This window comes from Anomaloglossus baeobatrachus, chromosome 4 (genome assembly GCF_048569485.1).
Source record: "Anomaloglossus baeobatrachus isolate aAnoBae1 chromosome 4, aAnoBae1.hap1, whole genome shotgun sequence".
Classification (NCBI taxonomy): domain Eukaryota; kingdom Metazoa; phylum Chordata; class Amphibia; order Anura; family Aromobatidae; genus Anomaloglossus; species Anomaloglossus baeobatrachus.
In genome coordinates, this window is record NC_134356.1 from 57,654,014 (window position 1) to 57,677,630 (window position 23,617).

General features: G+C 42.7%; 1 protein-coding gene across 2 annotated transcripts in view; it reads right to left on the reverse strand.

Moving 5' to 3' along the window:
• Positions 1–7,699: 7,699 nt before the first annotated feature.
• The window catches only part of CDX1 (caudal type homeobox 1), a 61,221-nt gene continuing 45,303 nt past the window's right edge, over positions 7,700–23,617 (reverse strand). For both annotated transcript variants that reach the window (XM_075342233.1, XM_075342232.1), the window contains 2 exons: positions 11,189–11,334; positions 7,700–8,392 (listed from right to left, as the gene is read on the reverse strand). In XM_075342233.1, coding sequence (XP_075198348.1) covers positions 8,180–8,392; positions 11,189–11,334 — 359 coding nt within the window. In that variant the 3' untranslated portion in view covers positions 7,700–8,179. The remainder of the gene's footprint in view (positions 8,393–11,188; positions 11,335–23,617) is intronic.

The following is a 23,617-nucleotide window of genomic DNA, read 5'->3' on the forward strand; positions in this document are numbered from 1 at the left end:
CTACTGCATACCTCCTCATCAAGACCAGCAAGAAATATACCGTTGTACATCAACCACCAATCGTCTAACAATATTATCAATGTTGTACCATTGAAGAAGACCTATAATTAAATGCTGGAACTAAATATGGGAAAAAATAAAATAATACCTATGAATATGCCATCACTTATAGTGAAAAAGGTGAATAAGTATTTCTAGTATTTTATTAGGCAGCATGTTATGCTTCATATCACCTTCGGGGGTGCTGTACATTTTCTTACTAATTACAGATGATCACTGTAGCAGCTGGACACCCTGTAATCTGTTTGTAGTCATGGACCTTTCTAATAAAAGGGATTGAAAAAATGGATAATTCCTTTAAATAAGAATTGAAAAGTAATATTTCATTGTTAGGACCCCAAGGCTTCTTGGGAGTCTGGAATTTACACCCAATATTAACTTATTTGCTGTCATTAATAGGTAAAACCAATTGTTATCATGGAAAACTGTAAGTCATGAAGTAAGGACAATAACTTGGGCAATTCAGTTGTAAATCTCTGCAGTTTATGGAGGCATAAAAAGTCTACAGCCACATCTCATCTGCATATTCCCAAGTATGTCTCCCGGGCTAAAGTGTTTTCCTTTATTGATTTGGATTTATGAAGGAACTGGTTGACTGATCTTTAAATAAAAGGTGTTTATTTGGTGACCATTTATGCTTATGAGAAAAATTATGTATTTCTTTTTAGGGTATGGGAACCCATTAAAGGAAATCTGTCAGCAGGTTTTTCTATTTAGGCTGGAATCACACTTGCGTATGACTCGCGTGACGATTGCATTGCTTGTACCGGCAGCTAGCTCTCCTGACTGGAGCGGGTCAGGTGCATTGAAATACATGCAGCTGACTCGCTCCTATCAGGAGAGCCGGCGACCAGTCTGGGCAGTGTTATGCAATCATTACGCGAATCACACGCAAGTATGACTTCAGCTTCAATTTGAGAGTAGCATAATATATGGCACGAGACCCTGATTTCAGGGCTGTTTGCTGTAGTTTCAATGAAAACAGTGTTTTATCAGATTAAGACCCCCTTCACACGTTTGTAAAATATTTGTCTTTTGCATGGTCGTGTTGAAGATATATAACCTATTCCAATAACGGTCAACCATTGCACATACTCACAGGCAGGTAGAGAAAAAAAGGGTATTCAGCTCACCCATATAAGGTCTTCCAGTCTGCAGTTGATGCACGTAGTCCTGCGGACAGGCAGGTCCGGCTTCAGAGTAAACGGTAATAGAAAATGAGTGGGACTCAGCACCAATATAGATGAATAAAAATCTTCAAGCTTTATTTGAGAAGTTTAAAAATAAAGGAAGGGTCACAAATCATCCAAAATCGCCATGCGACTTGCCGTGCGGCTTGACGCGTTTCGGACACAAAAGGGGGAATTTAAAAACAGTCCTTAATCATAAGCCATGTAGGATGGGAGGCAAGAAATATATATAGCACCTTTTTTTTTTTTTTTTTCTTTCCATATGTCCATAATATATAAAATCCTATACTGGAAACGATATAATATCTAGTCCACATACATGTATTTCTATTTTTTTCTTTGCCCTGCACCCACAGAGCACATGCATTTACATGCAAGTGTATGCGTGCACATACCACCTATATAAGACATATCCACTTATTATAATATCTGTATGAACATCTTTTCACAGACCAATGAAATAATCTTGTTTCCTTGGTAAAATAATTGCTATACGAAACATATGGGTGGGTGGAATGGCGCACACATACACATGTATGTTTGCATTGACCTTATTTTGAGGTCTTTTTGTAACCTATGAATTGCTTTTCATTGAATTCCCCAGTAGATATACATACGCATATGGGGTTAAAAGAATCCAATGATATACCAACCCTCTTACTAATTTGCATGTTTTCGGGTGGACTCCCTTCCTGTTTTCCATCTTGCTCTTGTATTTCATTGCTTCTTAAGGTGCTATATATATTTCTTGCCTCCCATCCTACATGGCTTATGATTAAGGACTGTTTTTAAATTCCCCCTTTTGTGTCCGAAACGCGTCAAGCCGCACGGCAAGTCGCATGGCGATTTTGGATGATTTGTGACCCTTCCTTTATTTTTAAACTTCTCAAATAAAGCTTGAAGATTTTTATTCATCTATATTGGTGCTGAGTCCCACTCATTTTCTATTACCACATACAGGCTCCTGCCCTTTTGATATTCTAGGACAGGTATCTTAAGTACTGCTCTGGCTATTCTGGTGGACAAATCAAGCCACTTATATTACCATTCAAGAGAAAGCTCTATGTGATTTTATATTTAAAAATGGTTTCATGATAAAAAAAAAAAAAAAAAACACTTTGAAACCTGACAGTAACCCAAAATAGCAAATAAGGAAGGGGAGGTATATTTGTGATGTTTGTATTACATGTTTAATACTATCATCAATGTCTATATTGTCTATAAAAAGGTCAATAACATTTCAGTATATACTTTGTTTATGTGGACTCACTATGTTTTTATCTACAAAGTTTCCTGTATTTATTTCATTGCTGTAAAGGAAGGTGCCTGCCCCGCTCCACATGGGGTGCATGACACTTACTGGTTTCTCCAGGCTGGTGTCCATCACTCCGCTGGCAGTCACCGTCATGGACAGTCAGTAACTCACAGAACACCAGAGTTCACACAGCCAACCAGAGTAGTTCACTTTTATTCTTCACACTTATGACAGACATGGCATTCCTTTCTTCCCTTCTTCTCCATGTGGGGTACTACTCTGGACCTGTCCACCGCTATCTTGGACCTCGTCCTTACGCTCCAGGGTCTGTGTCTCCTTTCCGCCTCTTCCTCATAGCTACATCCGATACTGGGCCCCAACGGCTCGCTAGTCAAAAGCTCTCTAAGCCCGCCGGGGTGAGACGCAGGCTCTGGACCTCCAGAGGTTACCTCGGATAACCTGACTGGTCCTCGCACTGAGACCACGTCTTCTCACACTTGAGCCCACTTCTAGACTGACAATGAAGCTTTATTAACCAGGAACTGTTTCACTCTGCTCAACACTAGTTGCAGAGTCCAGTGAGCTGTACCTAACATTAAGGGGTGCTTTACACGTTGCGACATCGCTAGCATTTGCTAGCTATGTCCAGCGCGATAGCACCCGCCCCCATCGTACATGCGATATCTTATGATTGCTGCCGTAGCGAACATTATCGCTACGGCAGCGTCACACGCACATACCTGGTCGGCGACGTCGCTGTGACCGCCAAACAATCCCTCCTTCAAGGGGGAGGTGCGTTCGGCGTCACTGCGATGTCACTAAGCGGCCGGCCAATAGAAGCGGAGGGGCGGAGATGAGTGGGACATAACATCCCGCCCACCTCCTTCCTTCCGCATTGCTGGTGGACGCAGGTAAGGAGATGTTTATCGTTCCTACGGCTTCACACACAGCGATGTGTGCCACCGCAGGAGCGACAAACATCGTATCTCCTGATGTAGCGACATTATGGAAATGAACGACGTTACACAGATCAGTGATTTTTTACGCTTCTGTGCTCGTTCATCGTCGCACTTAGGATTTACACGTTGCGATGTCGCTACCGGCGCCAGATGTGCGTCACTAACGACATGTCCCCGACGATATATCGGTAGCGATGTCGCAACATGTAAAGCCCCCCCTAACTGTTTCTATTGCTAACAAAGTCCATATAACTTAACCTTACACTACATTCCCACTCTGCTACCTCTGTTACAACCATGTCCTACTCTAAAGCTTATCTGACTAATACACTTCACCCCACAGATTTGTATGCAGTTTTTGAAGTCAGACTCATCTTCATCTTGAACCTACTCTTGGGTTTTCGTTTTAAAAACTGCATCAAATACCTGAAGTTGGGAACAAACAAGATACATCTGATGCAACCAATTTTGGGATATTTATCCACCTAATCTATACTCTATTCTCCTCATTAAACCACGCATTTTCTAATTGTCTAATGCCAATCTCCAAAACCTGTGGGTCATGAGCCCTTGATGTGTGGCCCGCGAGCAACTTGGTGGGTTAAGGTCCAGTCACACTAAGCAACTTACCAGCGATCCCAACAACGATAGGGATCGCTGGTAAGTTGCTAGGAGGTTGCTGGTGAGATGTCACACTGCGACGCTCCAGCGATCCCACCAGCAACCTGACCTGGCAGGGATCGCTGGAGCGTGGCTACACGAATTGCTGGTGAGCTCACCAGCAACCAGTGACCAGCCCCCAGCGCCGCGTGGAAGATGCTGCGCTTGGTAACTAAGGTAAATATCGGGTAACCAACCCGATATTTACCTTGATTACCACCGCACGGAGCTACACGTGCACAGAGCAGGGAGCAGCGCACACTGAGCGCTGGCTCCTTGCTCTCCTAGTTACAGCACACATCGGGTTAATTAACCCGATGTGTCCTGCAGCTACATGTGCACAGAGCAGGAGCCGGCACTGACAGTGAGAGCGGCGGAGGCTGGTAACAAAGGTAAATATCGGGTAACCAAGGACAGGGCTTCTTGGTTACCCGATGTTTACATTGGTTACCAGCCTCCGCAGAAGCCGGCTCCTGCTGCCTGCACATTTAGTTGTTGCTGTCACACACAGCGATCTGTGCTTCACAGCGGGACAGCAACAACTAAAAAATGGCCCAGGACATTCAGCAACAACCAACGACCTCACAGCAGGGGCCAGGTTGTTGCTGGATGTCACACACAGCAACATCGCTAGCAACGTCACAAAAGTTGTTCGTTAGCAGCGATGTTGCTTAGTGTGACGGGGCCTTTAGTACTGTATCAAGTTTAACAAACAGCTATGAAGATCGTGTCTCCAGATTTTGACTTTTGGGAGTAGCCTCACACAAAGAGCAGATCTGGATGCACATATACTGGCCTAGGTGTTGGAGAGATAAATTAAGTATGGTAAACTGGAGATAGGATGGTGCCGCTAGGTAAATGTTTGCTTGAAGCTGGATGCAACAATGAAGTGGAGTTCCCGATCTGAGAATATCAAGTGGAGGTAAGGTGGCAACTAATGGGTGTAAGCATACTGATTTCTATCGGGAAGCTTTGGGTGTCATTATACTGATAATGAGGGCTCTGTTTAGACAGGAGTTGGATATCAATACTCGAGGGCCTATGGATGTAGCTCATGACCCTCTCTGAGAGCTGAATGTGGTCCTCAAGGTTACAAAGGTTGAGATCACAGGTCTAGTGTTATGGGGGTCATTATTCATTCCTATGCATACACAGTAGTCTCAACTTACCCACTGATATCTGTGGAATAAACTCACAGTCTAAGGGGTGCTTCACACATAGCGAGATCGCTACCGAAATCGCTGCTATGGCACGGTTTTGGTGACGCAACAGTGACCTCATTAGCGATCTCGCTGTGTGTGACACTGAGCAGCGATCTGGCCCCTGCTGCGAGATCGCTGCTCGTTACACACAGCCCTGGTTCGTTTTCTTCAAAGGCGCTCTCCCGCTGTGACACACAGATCGCTGTGTGTGACAGCGAGAGAGCGACGAAATGAAGCGAGCAGGGAGCAGGAGCCGGCATCTGGCAGCTGCGGTAAGCTGTAACCAGGGTAAACATCGGGTAACCAAGGTGGTTACCCGATATTTACCTTAGTTACCAGCCTCCGCAGCTCTCACGCTGCCTGTGCTGCCGGCTCCGGCTCTCTGCACATGTAGCTGCTGTACACATCGGGTTAATTAACCCGATGTGTACTGTAGCTAGGAGAGCAAGGAGCTAGCACTAAGCAGTGTGCGCGGCTCCCTGCTCTCTGCACATGTAGCGATGTTATGATCGCTGCTGCGTCGCTGTTTGACAGCTAAGCAGCGATCATAACAGCGACTTACCAGGTCGCTGTTACGTCACAGAAAATGGTGACGTAACAGCGACGTCGTTGTCGCTGTCGCTATGTGTGAAGCACCCCTAATATGCAAGGAGGACTTCTGACAGATAATGTTTGTTTGAGAGAAAGATGGTCACTTTACATTTCAGACAGCACATACTTTTGTTCTCCCCAGAGATAACCTGCTGCCACAAAACTTTGGCATCAGCTTTCTCAGAGACCACAAGTATACTTTGCTGAGTCAGTCAAAGATAGCTGTTGGTTAAACAATCAACTATCTAGTATGTATGGGGGCCTTTAGCCTCAAAAGGTAGGATATTCCTATTTATAGTAGAGACCTAATAGAAGCTTGCCTATGATAAGAACTGTACACATTGTTTGACATCCAAGAATAAAAATATGCGCAGTATAGAGGATATATCATTAGTGCAACCTGTGAAATTGTGGGTGAAATTATGCATCATAAAAAGCTCTTTGGCTGCAAGGGCCCACATATTTTTCTTGCACTGGGGCCCTTTTCTGTCTGGTTATGACTAATCGGCATGCAGGCTCGAAACACATAAACCAGGACTATGGTGGATTTTACCGATCTATGTACTTTCTATTTTTTTTAAAAAGCATGAAATAAATGTTGATGGTTTATAGTACTAGACCCCTTTTTTGGACTCTTTTTGCCCTTTTCTGTCTGTGTCCACCAGTGCCTTAGAGCAAGATCTATAATTTGTCTATCAGATCTGTTTAGCTGTTAAACATTCAACAGAATTAATTACCCCTTGGGGACCGAAATGGTAAGGATAGTACGGACACCGGGCTGTGAGGGCTCCACGCTCCTTCACTAGAGAGAGTCAGTGTGTGTATGACTTTGGGTGGGCTATGCGGCACTTACTGTTTTCTTCAGTCTGGTGTCCATCACCCTGCAGCCGGTCCCCATCGTTGACGCAGTAGTCAACATGTGACACTGTGACGTGAGTTCTTTTGGCAAACCAGACTTAAACAGTTCATTCTTTCCACCGCTATAACAGATAGGTTATCTGACGAATCTGCTGTTGTGTATTTTGGGGTACTCTCACTCAACCTATCCTGCTAACTTGAATCCTGTCTGCAAGCTGTCGGGCACCTGTGTCTCCATTCCCCCACACTTCTTCTCACTGCTGTCCACTTCTGATCCCCGATGGCTGTCTAGTTGCATGACTTCCATGAGCCCGACGGGGTGAGCCATAGGCTCCGAACCTTAAGAGGCTACTTCAGGGTACCATGACTGGTTCCTGACACCGGGCCACGACTTTACTCCTCAAACCCTTCTGCAGAACTCCACCTCATAAGGCCAGTCTCTCTAACCAACCCACTGGCCATCTCTCAATCCTCCCCTATCTTATCTAACAACTAATCTACCTCTGCTCTCGCCCAACAGCTAGGTGGTGCCGGCTGCTACATGGGTCCCAGCTTTGCTACATCGGGGACCCGCACTTCAAAAGCAGTAATAAAGTTACCAAATACATTTACAACATACTTAGATCGCGTAAAACAGTAGAGGGGAAGGCGGTATTGCCACCTCTTACAGTAACACCCCAGGTAGATACAAGTTCCCAGCAGGTCATGGACTTTACTCTTTCTAGTTTTAAAGCCAAAATTTGTAGTTAGATGGCCAGCACCCAGGGCACATGCCCCACCAGGACCTCTACCTACTTGTAAGAAATGTAGAAAAAATTGACAACCTTAACGGGTGAGTGCGAACGTTCCATTCTACCTTTGAATAACGTTTATTCTATCACTAAAACAAAAGACAGAATAAACTTTGTGCAAACTTTTACCTGCATAAAATAGTAGCAAGAAATTTAATTAAAAGTTAAAAACATACAAAATATTGTGTATTATAGACAATTGGGATGACAATGACCTTAATTTATAGAAAAAGAACAATCAGGTTGTGTGATTTCTATCACATCTTTTCTCCGTCTTTAGAGTAGGACAAAGTTTTAAAATCTTTTTTACAGCATAAACACTCATTGCAGAAACTAGAAAAAAAAATATACATAATAAAAAAAAAATCCAGATGTAGATTGTACATTCCTTCTTTAAATATACAGTTACACATACATTTTTGAGATATAGTCCAGAAGCAAGCACTGATAACTTCTTTTTGTGGTGGAACATATGTTACCAGTTCTTTGAAAAAGTAAAGGGTTCTGGCAACAAAATGTGTGAGCCCCATTTACATATTTCCTTAGAAGCTTCATTGTGTGGATCACACATAGGGAAGGCCTTTTCCATAGTCCTGGTGTCGGAAAGTCTCATTCATGAGAGATATTCTTCCTTGATAGTCAGTGCTGTTGGTGATACCATGTTACTGTTACTACTACTGCTACTGCAAATGCCTCCCATCCCTGCAGTGGTGCCAACAGTAGGCGGTGTCGGTGTGGTGGTGGTGGCCTGTTGACTCTGCTGCTGCATCTTCTTCTTGTTTACTTTTCTTTCTTTTGCCCTTCGATTTTGGAACCAGATTTTTACCTGTAGAAAAGTGAAAAATATATGTTCTCTACATGAAAAATAAAAATCACAGTGCTCATTAACCTTAAAGAAGACTTTTATCTTGTTGTAAATATGTATTTATTTATACTGGTTTTCTGCCAGGAGGTGTAAATTTAGTGCTGAAATGTCTGAACCAGATTTTAGCACCAAACTTGCACCTCCTGGCAGAAAACCACATCGAAACAACGTCAAAAGTGGGGTGTTTTCGCATTTATGGGCCAAGAGATACAAATCTGGTAATGAACTTTTTACACCATATCCTTGCGCCCAATCTACACCTCCTGGCAAAAAAAAGCTTCACTGCTGCATGCGTTAGTAATGTGTAATTTTTTTGCCAGGAGCTGTAGATTGGGTGCAGGAACCTGCTGTAGAAATTTCAGCATCATATTTCCATCTCTTGGCAAAAAAAAACCCATTTTTTTTACCAGGAGATGCAGGCCTGTGAACTTAATCAACTGAGGTTAGGTTATCTGCGATCAGAGGTGGAGGACCGTGGGAACCTCCAGCAGTGACCGCAACTAACCTGAGTAACGTCACCACTCATCGCTGCAGCTCATTCATTCTCTGCCTGAAGCCCACAGCGGGTGGTCATGTTCTATGGCTGCTCGCTGTAACTTCAGATGCAGCAGAGCTGGAATCATGGGATCTCGTGTCGATTATGTCAGACCTGGGTGCTTTCGTGGTTAATAAATGTGTGAAAGAGGGTATTTTTTTGTATCTTATTTCAAATAAAGTATTTTTTCAGTGTTTGTGTTTATTTCTTTTCACTTTCAGATTAGTAATGTGGGGTCTCATAGACGCCTCCCATTACTAATCTAGGGCTTAGTGGCAGCTGAGAGCTGTTACTAAGCCCTTATTACCCCAATTGCCACTACTGCACCGGGGCAATCAGGAAGAGCCGGGTAAAGTTCTGGGATTGTCATATCTAATGGATGCAACAATCCTGGGCGGCTGTAGGCTGCTATTTTTAGGTTGGGGGGGCCGTGCACCTGGCATCACTCACAAGGTTACTAAGGAAGAGAAGGGGAGGAGAAATATTTCATCATGAAGACAGAGGCAGATGCAGGATTATTTCTGGGCAGCGCATATCCTGGAAGATCAAAGCTATAAAAAATGAATTTTACAGAACAAGCTATCATCCAGGAGGCATACAGGTATGATTAATTTCAGCATTATACAACATGTATTCCCATATTAATAACTCAAAAACCTCAAAAGGGTGACAGATTCCCTTTATTGTTTACAAAGTATAATCCTATAAAATAATGAGCTTGCAGAGGATCATAAAAAGCTCCAGATATGTGCAAGAATGTTAACCACTTCCAGACAGCCCATAGACTTTAAAGGGGTTGTCATTTATAAAGCCCCAAGTCTACAGTCACTCTATATATCACTCTGTGACTGCAGACTTGTGAATTCTCACATTGCACTCTGTGTGCGTTGACGATTCTCTGGAGTCAGAGCTGGGAACAGTAGTCACGTGGCCCAGAGTATGCAATATGCTTATTCCGGCCAAAATCCAACTAGCGGGGCGCGGCCTCTCTCAATGCACTCTGTGTCACATAGAATGACTACAGACTTGTGGCTTTAGACTGGTTAACCCCTTTAAACTTCTGGGCGGTCAGAGTCCTATTTTGCTGTGATTCTCTAAAACGTTACTGCATAGTAGAGCATTGCACACGATGGTGCAGTTGGCAGATCGGGGTGCCAGTTGGCAAGACATAGCCAAGTTCTGCATAGAGAAAGCACAATGAGTATAACTTTCTCTGCCTTTTCAATTGCTGTATACACTGTGCTAGACAAGCTTTATGTATACAGTAATAGGAAGCACTATGACACGTCCTTCTGACTCAGTTGTCATGTGATCTTTTGAAGTGGGGAGGAAGCAAAAGCTGCTGGGTTCTAAGAGACCCAGTCAGCCCTGCCATATAGCCAAAATGGTGCGATTCCACTGTAACTGGGGATAATATACCAACCCCAGGTACAAGGGAAATCAGATGAAAAAAAAGTATTTCAATGTTGAAATGCCCCTCAAAAAGGTCTTCTATGATATTACCGGGGGCTGACTATGCAAAATAAATAAAAAACAAATAAAAAATTGATAGAGTAGGTAAAAAATAATGTGTTCACGGTATAAAAGTAATTGTTACAAAAAAGGGGTCAAATTTGAAAATGCATTTTAGTCATCCTTTGTATTTATTGAAAAAAAAGTGAACAACAGACGTATATTCATTTTATGTTCCCGCAAATATTGCCGGATATTGGGGGGGGGGGGGGGGGGAAGAGGAGGAGAAGTGTATGAAAATAATCTTAAAAATTAGGTCCCATGTATCTGGAAAGGAAGATGCAATGATTATTTGAAGGAGATTAATCTTTTACATTTTATTAAACCTCATGTACAAAAAAAAAAAAACAACTCAAAAACATGCCTAGTCGGGAAAAGGGATAAATGGCCCTTTGGATTGTGAACATCCACTGACTGCTACTGAAGATCCTCAATTTAATGTGAAATTGTACCAAAAAGTAATGTCGAAAGTAGCATAGGCATCTTAAAATGACTTTGTTAGGTCTTGGAAGACCCTACGCTTTGATCTTACTTATGCTGGATATAGAGTAGAATACTTTGGTCACATAGTATGCTGTGGTGTATTTCACAATATTACTATTCCCCAAAAATTCCTTAAAAAAATAAGAGTATACATGAACCTTTCCAAAGGTTCTAAATTAAAAATAGCAGAGAACTCCTTTAAAGATATATTGCAAAAAAAACACTACCTGTCGCTCTGTTAGTGACAATGTGGCTGCCAATTCTGCTTTTCTGCGTATTGTAATGTAGCGGCTGTAGTGGAATTCTTTCTCCAACTCAAGACGTTGATGGTCTGTGTATACAACACGGTACTTATCTTTTGTTCTCGTCTTACCTAGAAGGAAACACAAGAGATATGTAAAAAGTCTCCAAAAAGACTTTGCTTTTTTTTTTTTTCACCTATCTCTTTCTGCTATAATAATTTTGGATTTTAAGATGAAGCACCAACTTCTATGGATATGTCTCTAATCCAGAAATGGGATGGAAGTCTGAAGTCTATGTGACTGTAGACTTCTGAATCCTGACAGCGTGTGGTGCACACAATGTCAGGATTCTCTAGTATTACCAGTCAGAGGAGTGGACAGTCTTGTGATCACAAGTATGCTACTGAAATAATTAGGATAATTAGGACACACTCATTTGGCAGTGAGGGACCTTCATCAGATGCCCACATAGAAATACACTGCCTTGTACAATGTATCTCTATGTACCTGTATAATTTGCCTGTGGAGTCAGAGTCGGAAATGCAGCTTCAAACATACAAAATTCTCCCTGTGACACCATCAGAACCTGTGGCTTTAGACTAAAAAAAATATATCTCAATTGTTTTTCATTATTTTATGGAATTTATATAGGGAAAAAATTCTGACTTTTTCTTCACCTCTAGTATACAAGTACATAGAAATATAAATACACTTATGCACAGATGTATCTCTATGTACCTGTATAATCTGCTTGTAGGTTCCTCGCCTGCACTGCAGCTCAAGATTACCCAATTCTACTGTTTCTTACAGTGTGGGCTGTGGCTCTCATTAGTAGAGCTGTGGCATATGAATGGGAGGTAGTGAGTTTGTGTCCTTGGGAGAACAGAGGAGAGGAGAATTATTAATAATTAAATTTATTCTCAGTCAGTGAGCTGCTGGCACTGCTCGTCGAGGAGGAACTACAGAGCCGAAGTCAGGACAAAAGACCTGACTGCTAGGACAGGAGGACTGAGCCCTCAAATCGGGACAGTCCCACTGAATCCAAGACGGTTGTGAGCTATGCGACCAGATGTGCTCATTGTTTCTCAATCATGTCTAGTCATAATGAGAGCTAAAGTATTCAAATTGCATCTTTGCGGTCAAATTACTGCACACTCTTGCTGGTAATACCGGAGAGACCCCTCCCCCCCACTGATTGGTCAAAACATGGCTCTGAAGTGCTCAACTCCTGTTCTCCAAAGCAGTGTACGAGTTCAATTGTAGGTTTATTGCTCTGTCCAGATATGTGAGAATTAATGTATAAGCCCATAGCCTTACTTTTCAGCCGGTACATCACTCTGTGCACACAGCTTATGAAGGAGCTACAGACTTCAGAGCAATGTTTTAGCCGATTGGTGGGGGTTACAAAGCCCAGATCACCACCTATCAGAAAAACTATGGAGTGCATATATTAAAATTTTTCCAAAATGATCGTTCTGCTTTAAATGAACAGCTTTGCTTGGCCAAACTCTTTACCAAAAACTGAAATTTTCATTACAACTAGGCATGATCGAATACCTCAAATATTCGGCTTCGCGAATATTCAATGAATAACTCGCTGCTATGCGAATATTCGATGCGCAATGAAAGTCTATAAGAAGCCCGAATAGTTGTTATTCGGGTTTCCCATAGACTGACATTGCGCATCGAATATGCACATAGCGGCAACCTATTCGGAAAATATTCACGAAGCCAAATATTTGAGGTATTCGATCATCCCTAATTACAACCAAACTATCTCCAGCCATGCTGCCAAAGTTTTAATCACAGCATAACAATTATCATTTATGCCTGTATTTACCTTTTAAGACTCTATATACTCTATATATGGTTTTCATTTCTGTATAACAGGCCATATAAAACCTTTGTTTATCTTCCTTCCAGGGAAATGGCGGGTGCCTTATAACTATATGGCCAAACATAAGTGGATTATGGTCAATATAACATTTACAGGTATAGTATTTTATGCTCCACGCTCTTGAATATGGCTTCGCTATCCACACATTGTTCTGCATTATGATTGCACGGTTTACATCCTCTCACTTTGGTTATATTACACAAAACACTTTTGCTTTCATTTCTCATACATAAAATGTCGATAACCATCTTACAATCACCATTACTGGTAATGATGCTCCAGTTTTGTGCTGCCAGATATCCTCTTATTCGCCTTATAATTTATTAACTCTATACCTTGTGTATATATTCCTTCCCTGCTAGAGTCAGTCTACCCAGAAGAGTCCACATGTTTATCCAGTACCCTATAGAATGGTCATTCCCAACAAGACTCAAAACCTGGCTTTGACATGATACCCTGCTACCACCACCCTATAAATATTTCCTGCACCGAACCCTTTTCCATGGATGGCTGCTATATGTCTGTGGTTCACCTAAAAAAAAAAAAAAAAAAAAAAACACTGTAGAAGCTGCTATGTTTTTCTAATTTAACTATATCTAAATCCTGGCTATTTTTATGGAATCCAGCATTAATCGAATACGGATAAGGGAAGCTCATATGTCTCTTGTTGGGAAAAGTAAGGGTAAAAGCTCCTATACACATTGAAATATTGTCAGCTGATTCCGCTGATATTGATGGATTCCGCCAAGAGAATGGGAAGGCCTTCCGGTTGGTGATGGACGAATAGTAACTGTACATGTTCAGATTATTCGTAACAAATCCCAAAGTACTATTCCAGTATTTGTCACGAATAACGAACCTAATGCAAGTCAATGGGGAACCCAAGCATTTTTCTTGCCGTGACGAATACTGGAATAGTACTCGGTATTTAGCAAGCATTATCTGAACATGAATAGTTACTATTACCCCATCACTACTCCCTCACTACACTACATGATGTCAGGGGACATGTCCAAATTTAGAATGCCAATCCTTTTGTTTCCAAAGAGCCAGTGATGTCTCGAAGCAGCTTTCTTATAGAGGGCAGAGGAGCACTCGCTCTGTCTGTGTATGGAGGAGTCGGGAATGATAGCTTCTGGCCAACTAAATTGCCAAACAATTTTATCAGGACAGTATGAGAGGCTTTAAATATTTAACTGTTCCTGTCCTTTTTTCTTATTTAACAAGTAGAGTTAAAGGGAACCTGTCACCACTGTTTTGGCGTATAGGCTGCGGCCACCACCACTGGGCTCTTATATACAGCATTCTAACATGCTGTATATAAGAGCCCAGGCTGCTGTGAGGACATAAAAAAACACTTTATAATACTTACCTAACGGTTGGCCATATGGGCGTCTCCGGTGCTGCCTCTTTTGGCCATCTTTGTTCTTCTTCTCTAGCAGGAGTGCATGACGCGTCCGATGTCATCCACACTCGCCGGCATTCAGGTACTGAGCAGGCGCACTTTTATCTGCTCTGAGCAGGGCAGATCAAAGTGTTGTAGTGCGCCTGCGCAGGACCGGCGAGTGTGTATGACATAGACGCGTCATGCATATAGGCTTCAGAAAGAGGACGAAGATGGCCGAAAGAGGAGGAGACGGCACCGGAGGACGAAGACGCCCATATGGCCAACCGCGCGACCGTTAGGTAAGTATTATATAGTGTTTTTTATGTTCCCTCAGCGGCCTGGGCTCTTATATACAACATGTTAGAATGCTGTATATAAGAGCCCGGTGGTGGTGGCCGCAGCTTATACGCCAAAAAAGTGGTGACAGGTTCCCTTTAAGCTAAGTTCACATGTCCAATAATCAACAGTTTGAAATGGATCCAGCTGCAATCAGTTATCTTTGCAGGCCAAAAAAAGTTGTACAGACATATTTTCCCAGTTAAAAAAAATTGATTGCAACTGGATCTTTTTTTTTATTAACATTAAAGTCCATGGTAAATGGATACATACAGACTTACAATATACTCGGTAAATGAGTAACGAGCACCAAAATGCTTGTTAGGCTGGTGTCCCACTTGCGACTGACTCGCGTGTATCTCGCGCGAGTTTCGCGGTTCATCACAGGCGCACACTTTTTAACGTTAAAGTCTATGGAAAATGGATCCTTTAAATTGCCATCCGTTTTTTTTTGGGGGGTGGGGGGGGTGGAAGGATCCTTTTCTTCCTTACTACATCAGTCTTAAATGGAAGAATGAAAAAAAACTGATGTTTTTTTAACTGATCAGTTTTCCATTGACTTCAAGGCTAAAAAACAGATGTACAATGGAACCTTGGATTACGAGCATAAATTGTTTTGGGAGTGCGCCCTTAAACCAAGTTACTCTTCTATTAAAGCAAATTTTCCCATAGAAAATAATTGAAACAGACAATTCGCTCCACAACCCAAAAATATTTACTGTATTTATAGAAACTTATTACAGTAATACAAGATAATGTACTATATTCATATAAAATTATTACAGTACACTAATACACAATACTGTACAGTAAAAAAACAAATTAAACTGCACTTTAGTTTACAATAAAATTGTTGGTGTGCGAGAGGTACAGTAAGCATTAAGCAAGTAAGCATACAGTAAGCAATGTGCTGCACTGGTTATCAATAAGAAAGTGCAATACTGTATCCACAAATGCAAATTGATAGACATGCTACACAGTATATACTGTACTGCACAATGGTATACTGCATACAGTACATATGTACAGAAAGTTACCTCCAGAGCGGGTCAGAGCGCGGTGAAAGGACGGAACCGGAAGTGTGCACGGTGAGTATTTGCTCTTCTTGCAAAGCATTGCTCTTAAACCAAGTTACAAATTTGTATAAAGCTTTGCTTGTCTTGCAAAACGCTCTCAAACCAAGTTACTCTTAAACCAAGGTTCCACTGTAGTTGAAATAATATTTTTTCGTTGGGCAAAAAAATTTGTGTCTGCACTTTTTTTTTTTTTGTCAATGAATGCTTTTCTGTCACCTGGATCAGTGCTAACGGATGATCACTGGACTTGTAAACGTCTACCAGCACCTTTTCTCAATTAAAAGATCATGCTCTTTCCCCATCTCTAACTTGGGAAGAAGGTTGGTTTGGATTCAAAAGGTCTAAAGGGTGCTTTACACACTGCGACATCGCTAACGATATACCGTCGGGGGTCACACCGTTAGTGACACACATTCGGCGCTGTTAGCGACATCGCAGTGTGACACCAAACAGCGACAATCAACTAGCGCAAAAATGTGAAAAATCGTTGCTCGTTGACACGTCGCTCCTTTTCTAAATATCGTTGCTGCTGCAGGTACGATGTTCGTCGTTCCTGCGGCAGCACACATCGCTATGGGTGACACCGCAGGAACGACGAACATCTCCTTACCTGCGTTCACCGGCAACGAGGAAGAAAGGAGGTGGGCGGCATGTTCCAGCTGCTCATCTCCGCCCCTCCTCTGCTATTGGACGGCTGCCATGTGACGTCGCTGTGACGCCACACAAAACGCCCCCCTTAGAAAGGAGGTGGTTCGCCAGCCAGAGCGACGTCGCAGGGAAGGTAAGTCCGTGTGACGGGTGTTAGCGATGATGTGCGCCACGGGCAGCAATTTGTCCGTGACACACAACAGACGGGGGCGGGTATGCTCGCTAGCGATATCGGTACCGATATCACAGCGTGTAAAGTACCCTTAAGTATCCACACAAATACAGGATCTAGTGAACAGCTATGGAAGCTCGAGTAAATCCCAATATTTGAAACAATAACATGGTCAAGATACCAAGACAAGAAAAGTTAAATGCTGACATAGATGCGGATTTTAATGTTCATTCTTTAGTTTTCATCATAATAAAGGTTTTGGCACCCAATGCTGTTCACTTAGTGACCCACTTGGATTTTCACGTTGATACCTTTTAGGGTTGAAGAAGGTTAATTGACATTCTTTAAGATCAAAGCGCATGTAAAGTTTGTCTAACATTTAATTATTGATTTACTTTTTAATTGCCAACAGAGTTTGGCTACCAATGCTGTTCACTTAGCAAGCTTGGATTTTTGGCTACCAATGCTGCTCATTTAGTGATTTGATTTGGCTAACTTGAATTTCCACGTTAATCCATTTCAACCTTCAGGTGTCATTTGTCACCTTTTAAGATCAAAGGACCATGTAAAGTTTGTCTAACCCTCAATTATTGATTTTTCCTCATTGTCAACAGATATTAGCGCGCCCGTTTTAAATATGGAGGCTTGCTGTCTACATACATATCTAAATCACTACATTTGCTAAAATCAATAACTTAAGATCTACCGCCCTGGTTGTGACACTCTTCTTCTTGAATATCTTGTTTTACAAAAAGAACAAAATAAACTCTTGTGGTTTTAAAGGAATGTACTAGAAAATATCATCTGTACAATGCCATGAAAAAGCTGAACTACAGGGTGTGACTATGGCCCAAAATCCTCCCAACCATCCTAGAGCCACTAATCAGGAGGCTAGTAAAAGAAATGCTCCCACCTGGGTCAAGTTGGCTTTTTTGGGTATCAAAACACTTAGGGCTTCAGAGACGCATGTGACACCTTTCTAAAGGCTGCTTTACACCTTTCAATTACTTGTGCGATCGCATTTGCGATCACACCCGCCCCCATCGTTTATGTGGCACGGGCAATTTGCTGCCCATGTCGCACAAACTAGTAAACCTCCGTCACACGTACTTACCTTCCAAACGACCTCGCTGTGGGTGGCGAACATACTCTTCCTGAAGGGGAGGGACGTTCGGCGTCACAGCGACGTCACACAGCAGCCGCCCAATAGAAGCGGAGGGGCAGAGATGAGCGGGACAAACATCCCGCCCACCTCCTTCCTTCCGCATTGCCGGCGGGATGCAGGTAAGCGGTGTTCATCGTTCTCGGGGTGTCACACGGAGCGATGTGCGCTGCCCCGGGTACGATGAACAATCGGACGTTCAATTTTTAGAAAATGAGCTACATGTCAGCGATGAACGGGAAGGTGAGTATTTCTGCTCGTTCACCGCTGTCACACGCTACAATATCACTATTGAGGCCGGATGTGCGTCACGTATGACATGACCCCGGCAACATCTCATTAGATATATCGTAGCGTGTAAAGCCCGCTTAACTCTTCTGAATGGCCAAAAGAGCTCACAGATGGAAAGAGCGTAATTGGCAAGCTATTTTCCAATCCATTGACTTTTGATAATAAATAGCTCAAGTATCACTATTGTTTGAAGGAATTGACAAGTGCCTCCTGCAGCCAGTCTGCATGCTTAGCTCCCAAGTAATAATTGTCAGGACCAACAGGTCCAACTTTTGCTTGCAGACTACCGGAACAGGAATACACCAGTGAATTCCCAAACAACATTAAAATAGACTTTGAGATAAAAGTTAGCACTAGTGTTGATCGGACCCGAACTTGAAAAGTCCAGATCCGCGCGGTTTCAGCGTCCGATCCGGGTCCGATCGGGACCCAGGAATCCGGCTGCACGATCCGGGTTCGGGTCTTTCTCCCTCGTCCCCGGATCCGCTCCCCCATTGACTTGCATTGTGCCGGATTCCGGATCGGATCCGGACTTCTGTGAAAACCTGCGACGGATCCGCCGGACCCGGATTATTAGCAATCCGCTCAACTCTAGTTAGCATCCACACCTTGGTGGAAGTATATTTAAGGGGGTAGTTTTGATGGGATAATAAGGCATTGTTGGAAAATAACAGGAGTTTGGAAAAGGGAGGACAAAATTCTAGGATGTATCTAGATCAGACCTGGGCAAGGGGCGGCCCACGGGCCACATCCGGCCCGCCTGCTCTCTGTGACCGGCCCACCCGTCTTCAGCCGGTGCAGTGGAGCCGGGCTGCAGCGTGCCGAGCAGGGAGAGATCCTGTGCAGGTCCGCACAGTCAGTGCAGGCAGCGGAACGCAGGAGTCTTTCCTTTGTTCCCTGCCAGCACTAATTGTCAGTGACACACGCGCGCGCTCTGACGTTGTCAGTACTACGCTGCGTGTGTCATTTCAAAAGTTCCCGCCTGGCAGGAGAAGCAGCACAGCAGACTGAATAATTCATCTTGCAGGACCTGCGATGATGTCACGCCCATGTGACTGTGTGGGAGGAGACACAGGATGCCGGGCAGAAAGCAAAGATACTGAATCCTGAAGGAGATGTGGACACATGATGACTGGTAATAAGAAAAGAGGGGACATGAGGGGGAGGGGGGCTGCAGGGTGAGTGGCATATGAGGGAAGATGGAGCTGCAGGGTGAGTGGCATATGTGGGAAGATGGAGTTGCAGGGTGAGTGGCATATGAGGGAAGATGGAGTTGCAGGGTGAGTGGCATATGTGGGAAGATGGAGTTGCAGGGTGAGTGGCATATGAGGGAAGATGGAGTTGCAGGGTGAGTGGCATATGAGGGAAGATGAAGTTGCAGGGTGAGTGGCATATGAGGGAAGATGGAGTTGCAGGGTGAGTGGCATATGAGGGAAGATGGAGTTGCAGGGTGAGTGGCATATGAGGGAAGATGGAGTTGCAGGGTGAGTGGCATATGAGGGCTGCAGACTGACAGAAGGATGTGAAGGGGTGCAGAGTGTTTGAGAGGGGTAAGTTGGGGTACAGGCAGGGTGAGATATGTGGGCAGGGTGCGTGACATATGGGGGTGTAGTGTGTGTGATATGGGGGTGCAGGCTGTATGGGGTGTAGTGTGTGTGATATGGGGGTGCAGGCTGTATGGGGAGCAGGGTGTGTGACATATGGGGGTGTAGTATATTACAGGTGTGCTATATGGAGGTGTATATAGTGGTGTAGTATATGGGGGTATAGTGATGTAGTATATTACAGGTGTGCTATATGGAGGTGTAGTATATTACAGGTGTGCTATATAGGGGTGTAGTGATTTAGTATATTACAGGTGTGCTATATGAAGGTGTAGTATATTACAGGTGTGCTATATGAAGGTGTAGTATATTACAGGTGTGCTATATGGAGGTGTAGTATATTACAGGTGTGCTATATGGGGGTGTACTATATTACAGGTGTAGTATATGGGGTGTAGTGATGTAGTATATTAAAGGTGTACTATATGGAGTTGTAGTATATTACAGGTGTGCTATATGGAGGTGTAGTATATTACAGGTGTAGTATATGGGGTGTAGTGATGTAGTATATTACAGGTGTACTATATGGAGGTGTAGTATATTACAGGTGTGCTATATGGAGGTGTAGTATATTGGAGGTGTACTATATTACAGGTGTAGTATATGGGGTGTAGTGATGTAGTATATTACAGGTGTAGTATATAGGGGTGTAATGATGTAGTATATCGGAGGTGTATTATATAGTGGTGCAGTATAATACAGGTGTATATGGGGGTGTAGTATATTACAGTTATATGGAGGGAGTGTAGTATAATACAGGTCTAGTATATGGGGGGTGTAGTGATGTAGTATATTACAGGTGTAGTATATGGAGGGGGTGTAGTGATGTAGTATATTGGGTAGAACTGAGGTAATTATATTAGTCCGGCCCACTAAACCAATCCCAATTTCTCATGTGGCCCCATGGGAAAATTAATTGCCCACCCCTGATCTAGATCAAGAGAGGTCATTATTCCCCTATACTCTGCCGTGGTCAGACCCCACCTGGAAAACTGTGTACAGTTCTGGGTGCCTGAATTTAAGAAAACTAAATCCCTAAACTAAAAACTAATCAAATAATATATAAAACTTTTAATTCATTTTTTAAGAGAAGAGGGCAATTTGAACAAAATGCTATTAAATAACGAGGCAGGGTGGATTTTCAGACTAAATTCCATGAGTCCTAATGGTCTGAATGAAGGTTTCACATATACGCCATTTATTTGAATGTGTTTCAGATTAAATTTATGGTTTTTGACAGTTTTAGCCTCCATGCGGAATATGCATAAAAATAAATAGATCTTTTTGATGTTTTTGAAATTTAATAGGACCTACATATAAAGATATTTAATCCCTCAATACATTTTTAATTTTCTTCTGAAGAAACTCCACTATATAAATTAAATTATATTTTTGAAGACCAACTAATATAGTGTATCAATAGGAGTTTATTATTCGTGAGCTGATATCCATCATAACCAGATAAGCAGGGCCATTCTCTATATAAGAAGATTAAAATATATATGCATATCATATAATTATTTATAAGGAAATTATTACTGTGTATATGTCATTCCTGTATAAAAAACAGTATCAGTATTTAAACACTAGTCAGCTTGTACTATTAGGATTATACCATCCATGATGATTTGTGGAGGAGTCACTATTATACTATACACCATGTGCAGAATTATTAGGCAAGTTGTATTTTAGAGGATTTTTTTTATTATTGATCAACAACTATGTTCTCAATCAACCCAAAAAAACTCAAATATCAAAGCTTAATATTTTTGGAAGTTGGAGTGTTTTTTTTTTTAGATTTGGCTATCTTAGGAGGATATCTGTTTGTGCAGGTAACTGTTACTGTGCAGAATTATTAGGCAACTTAATAAAAGCCAAATATATTCCCATCTCACTTGTTTATTTTCACCAGGTAAACCAATATAACTGCACAAAATTTAGAAATAAACATTTGACATGCAGAAACAAAACCCCAAAAAATTAGTGCCCAATATAGCCACCTTTCTTTATGATGGCACTCAACAACCTACCATCCATAGATTCTGTCAGTTGCTTGATCTGTTTACGATCAACATTGTACGCAGCAGACACCACAGTCTCCCAGACACTGTTACGAGAGGTGTACTGTTTTCCCTCCCTGTAGATCTCACATTTTATGAGGGACCACAGGTTCTCTACGGGGTCCAGATCAAGTGAACAAGGGGGCCATGTCATTATTTTTTCATCTTTTAGACCTTTACTGGCCGGCCACGCTGTGGAGTAGTTGGATGCATGTGATGGAGCATTGCCCTGCATGAAAATCATGTTTTTCTTGAACGATACTGACTTCTTCCTGTACCACTGCTTGAAGAAGTTGTCTTCCAGAAACTGGCAGTAGGTCTGGGAGTTGAGCTTCACTCCATCCTCAACCCAAAAAGGTCCCACAAGTTCATCTTTGATGATACCAGCCCATACCAGTACCCCACCTCCACCTTGCTGGCGTCTGAGTCGGAGTGGAGCTCTCTGCCCTTTACTGATCCAGCCTCTGGCTCATCCATCTGGCCCATCAAGAGTCACTCATTTCATCAGTCCATAAAACATTTGAAAAATCAGTCTTAAGATATTTCTTGGCCCAGTCTTGACGTTTTATCTTATGTTTCTTGTTCAAAGGTGGTCATTTTTCAGCCTTCCTTACCTTGGCCATGTCCCTGATTATGGCACACCTTGTGCTTTTTGATACTCCAGTAACGTTGCAGCTCTGAAATATGGCCAAACTGGTGATAAATGGCATCTTGGCAGCTTCACGCTTGATTTTCCTCAATTCATGGGCAGTTATTTTGCACCTTTTTTGCCCAACACGCGTCTTGCGACCCTGTTGGCTATTTGCCATGAAACGCTTGATTGTTCGGTGATCACGCTTCAAAAGTTTGACAATTTCAAGACTGCTGCATCCCTCTGCAAGACATCTCACAATATTGGACTTTTCAGAGCCCGTCAGATCTCTCTTCTGACCGATTTTGCCAAAGGAAAGGAAGTTGCCTAATAATTAAGCACACCTTATATAGGGTGTTGATGTCATTACACTACACCCCTCCTCATTACAGAGATACACATCACCTGATTTACTTAATTGGTAGTTGGCTCCCCTATACAGCTTTGAGTAGGACAACATGTATAAAAATCATCATGTGATCAAAATACTCATTTGACTAATAATTCTGCGTACAGTATATATGGCTCATTGTAAATATTAAGCTAATAACACCAACCACGTATAAATATCTATTCAGCTTTTAAATTGGCTGTTAAATGAACTAATATGGAGAATAAACTATCATATATGTCATATACCGTATTTTTCGCTTTATAAGATGCACTTTTGTTCCCTCATATTTTGGGGGAAAGTAGGGGGTGCGTCTTATAATCCAAATATACGGATTATATACTGCAGGGCCCAGGGGAGGTAGGGGCAGCTCTGGAGTGGTGCTGGAGGCTGAGGCAGGCTTGTGAAGGATGCAGGAGGCAGCAAGAGATCTCCTGCTCCCGCTCATATAATATGCACTGTCGCTGTCCATCACCGTGGTGCTGAAACTGCACCGTGGTGATGGGCTGGGGGAGTGGCGCATATTATATGTGCCTGCACCCCCCCCCCTTTGATGGCACATGGCCCCCCTGTGTTAGATACGGCCCCCATCCTGCTGCCCATAGTAAAATAAAAAAAACTCTTTACTTACCTCCTACAGCGTGTCTCCCTGGTCTCCCTGCTGCCGCTGTGATAAGGCACGCAGAAATGATGTCACTCTGCTGTGCAGATTGCATGACTGGCACCGAGAACCATGAAGGGCAGGAGCTCAGCAGCATG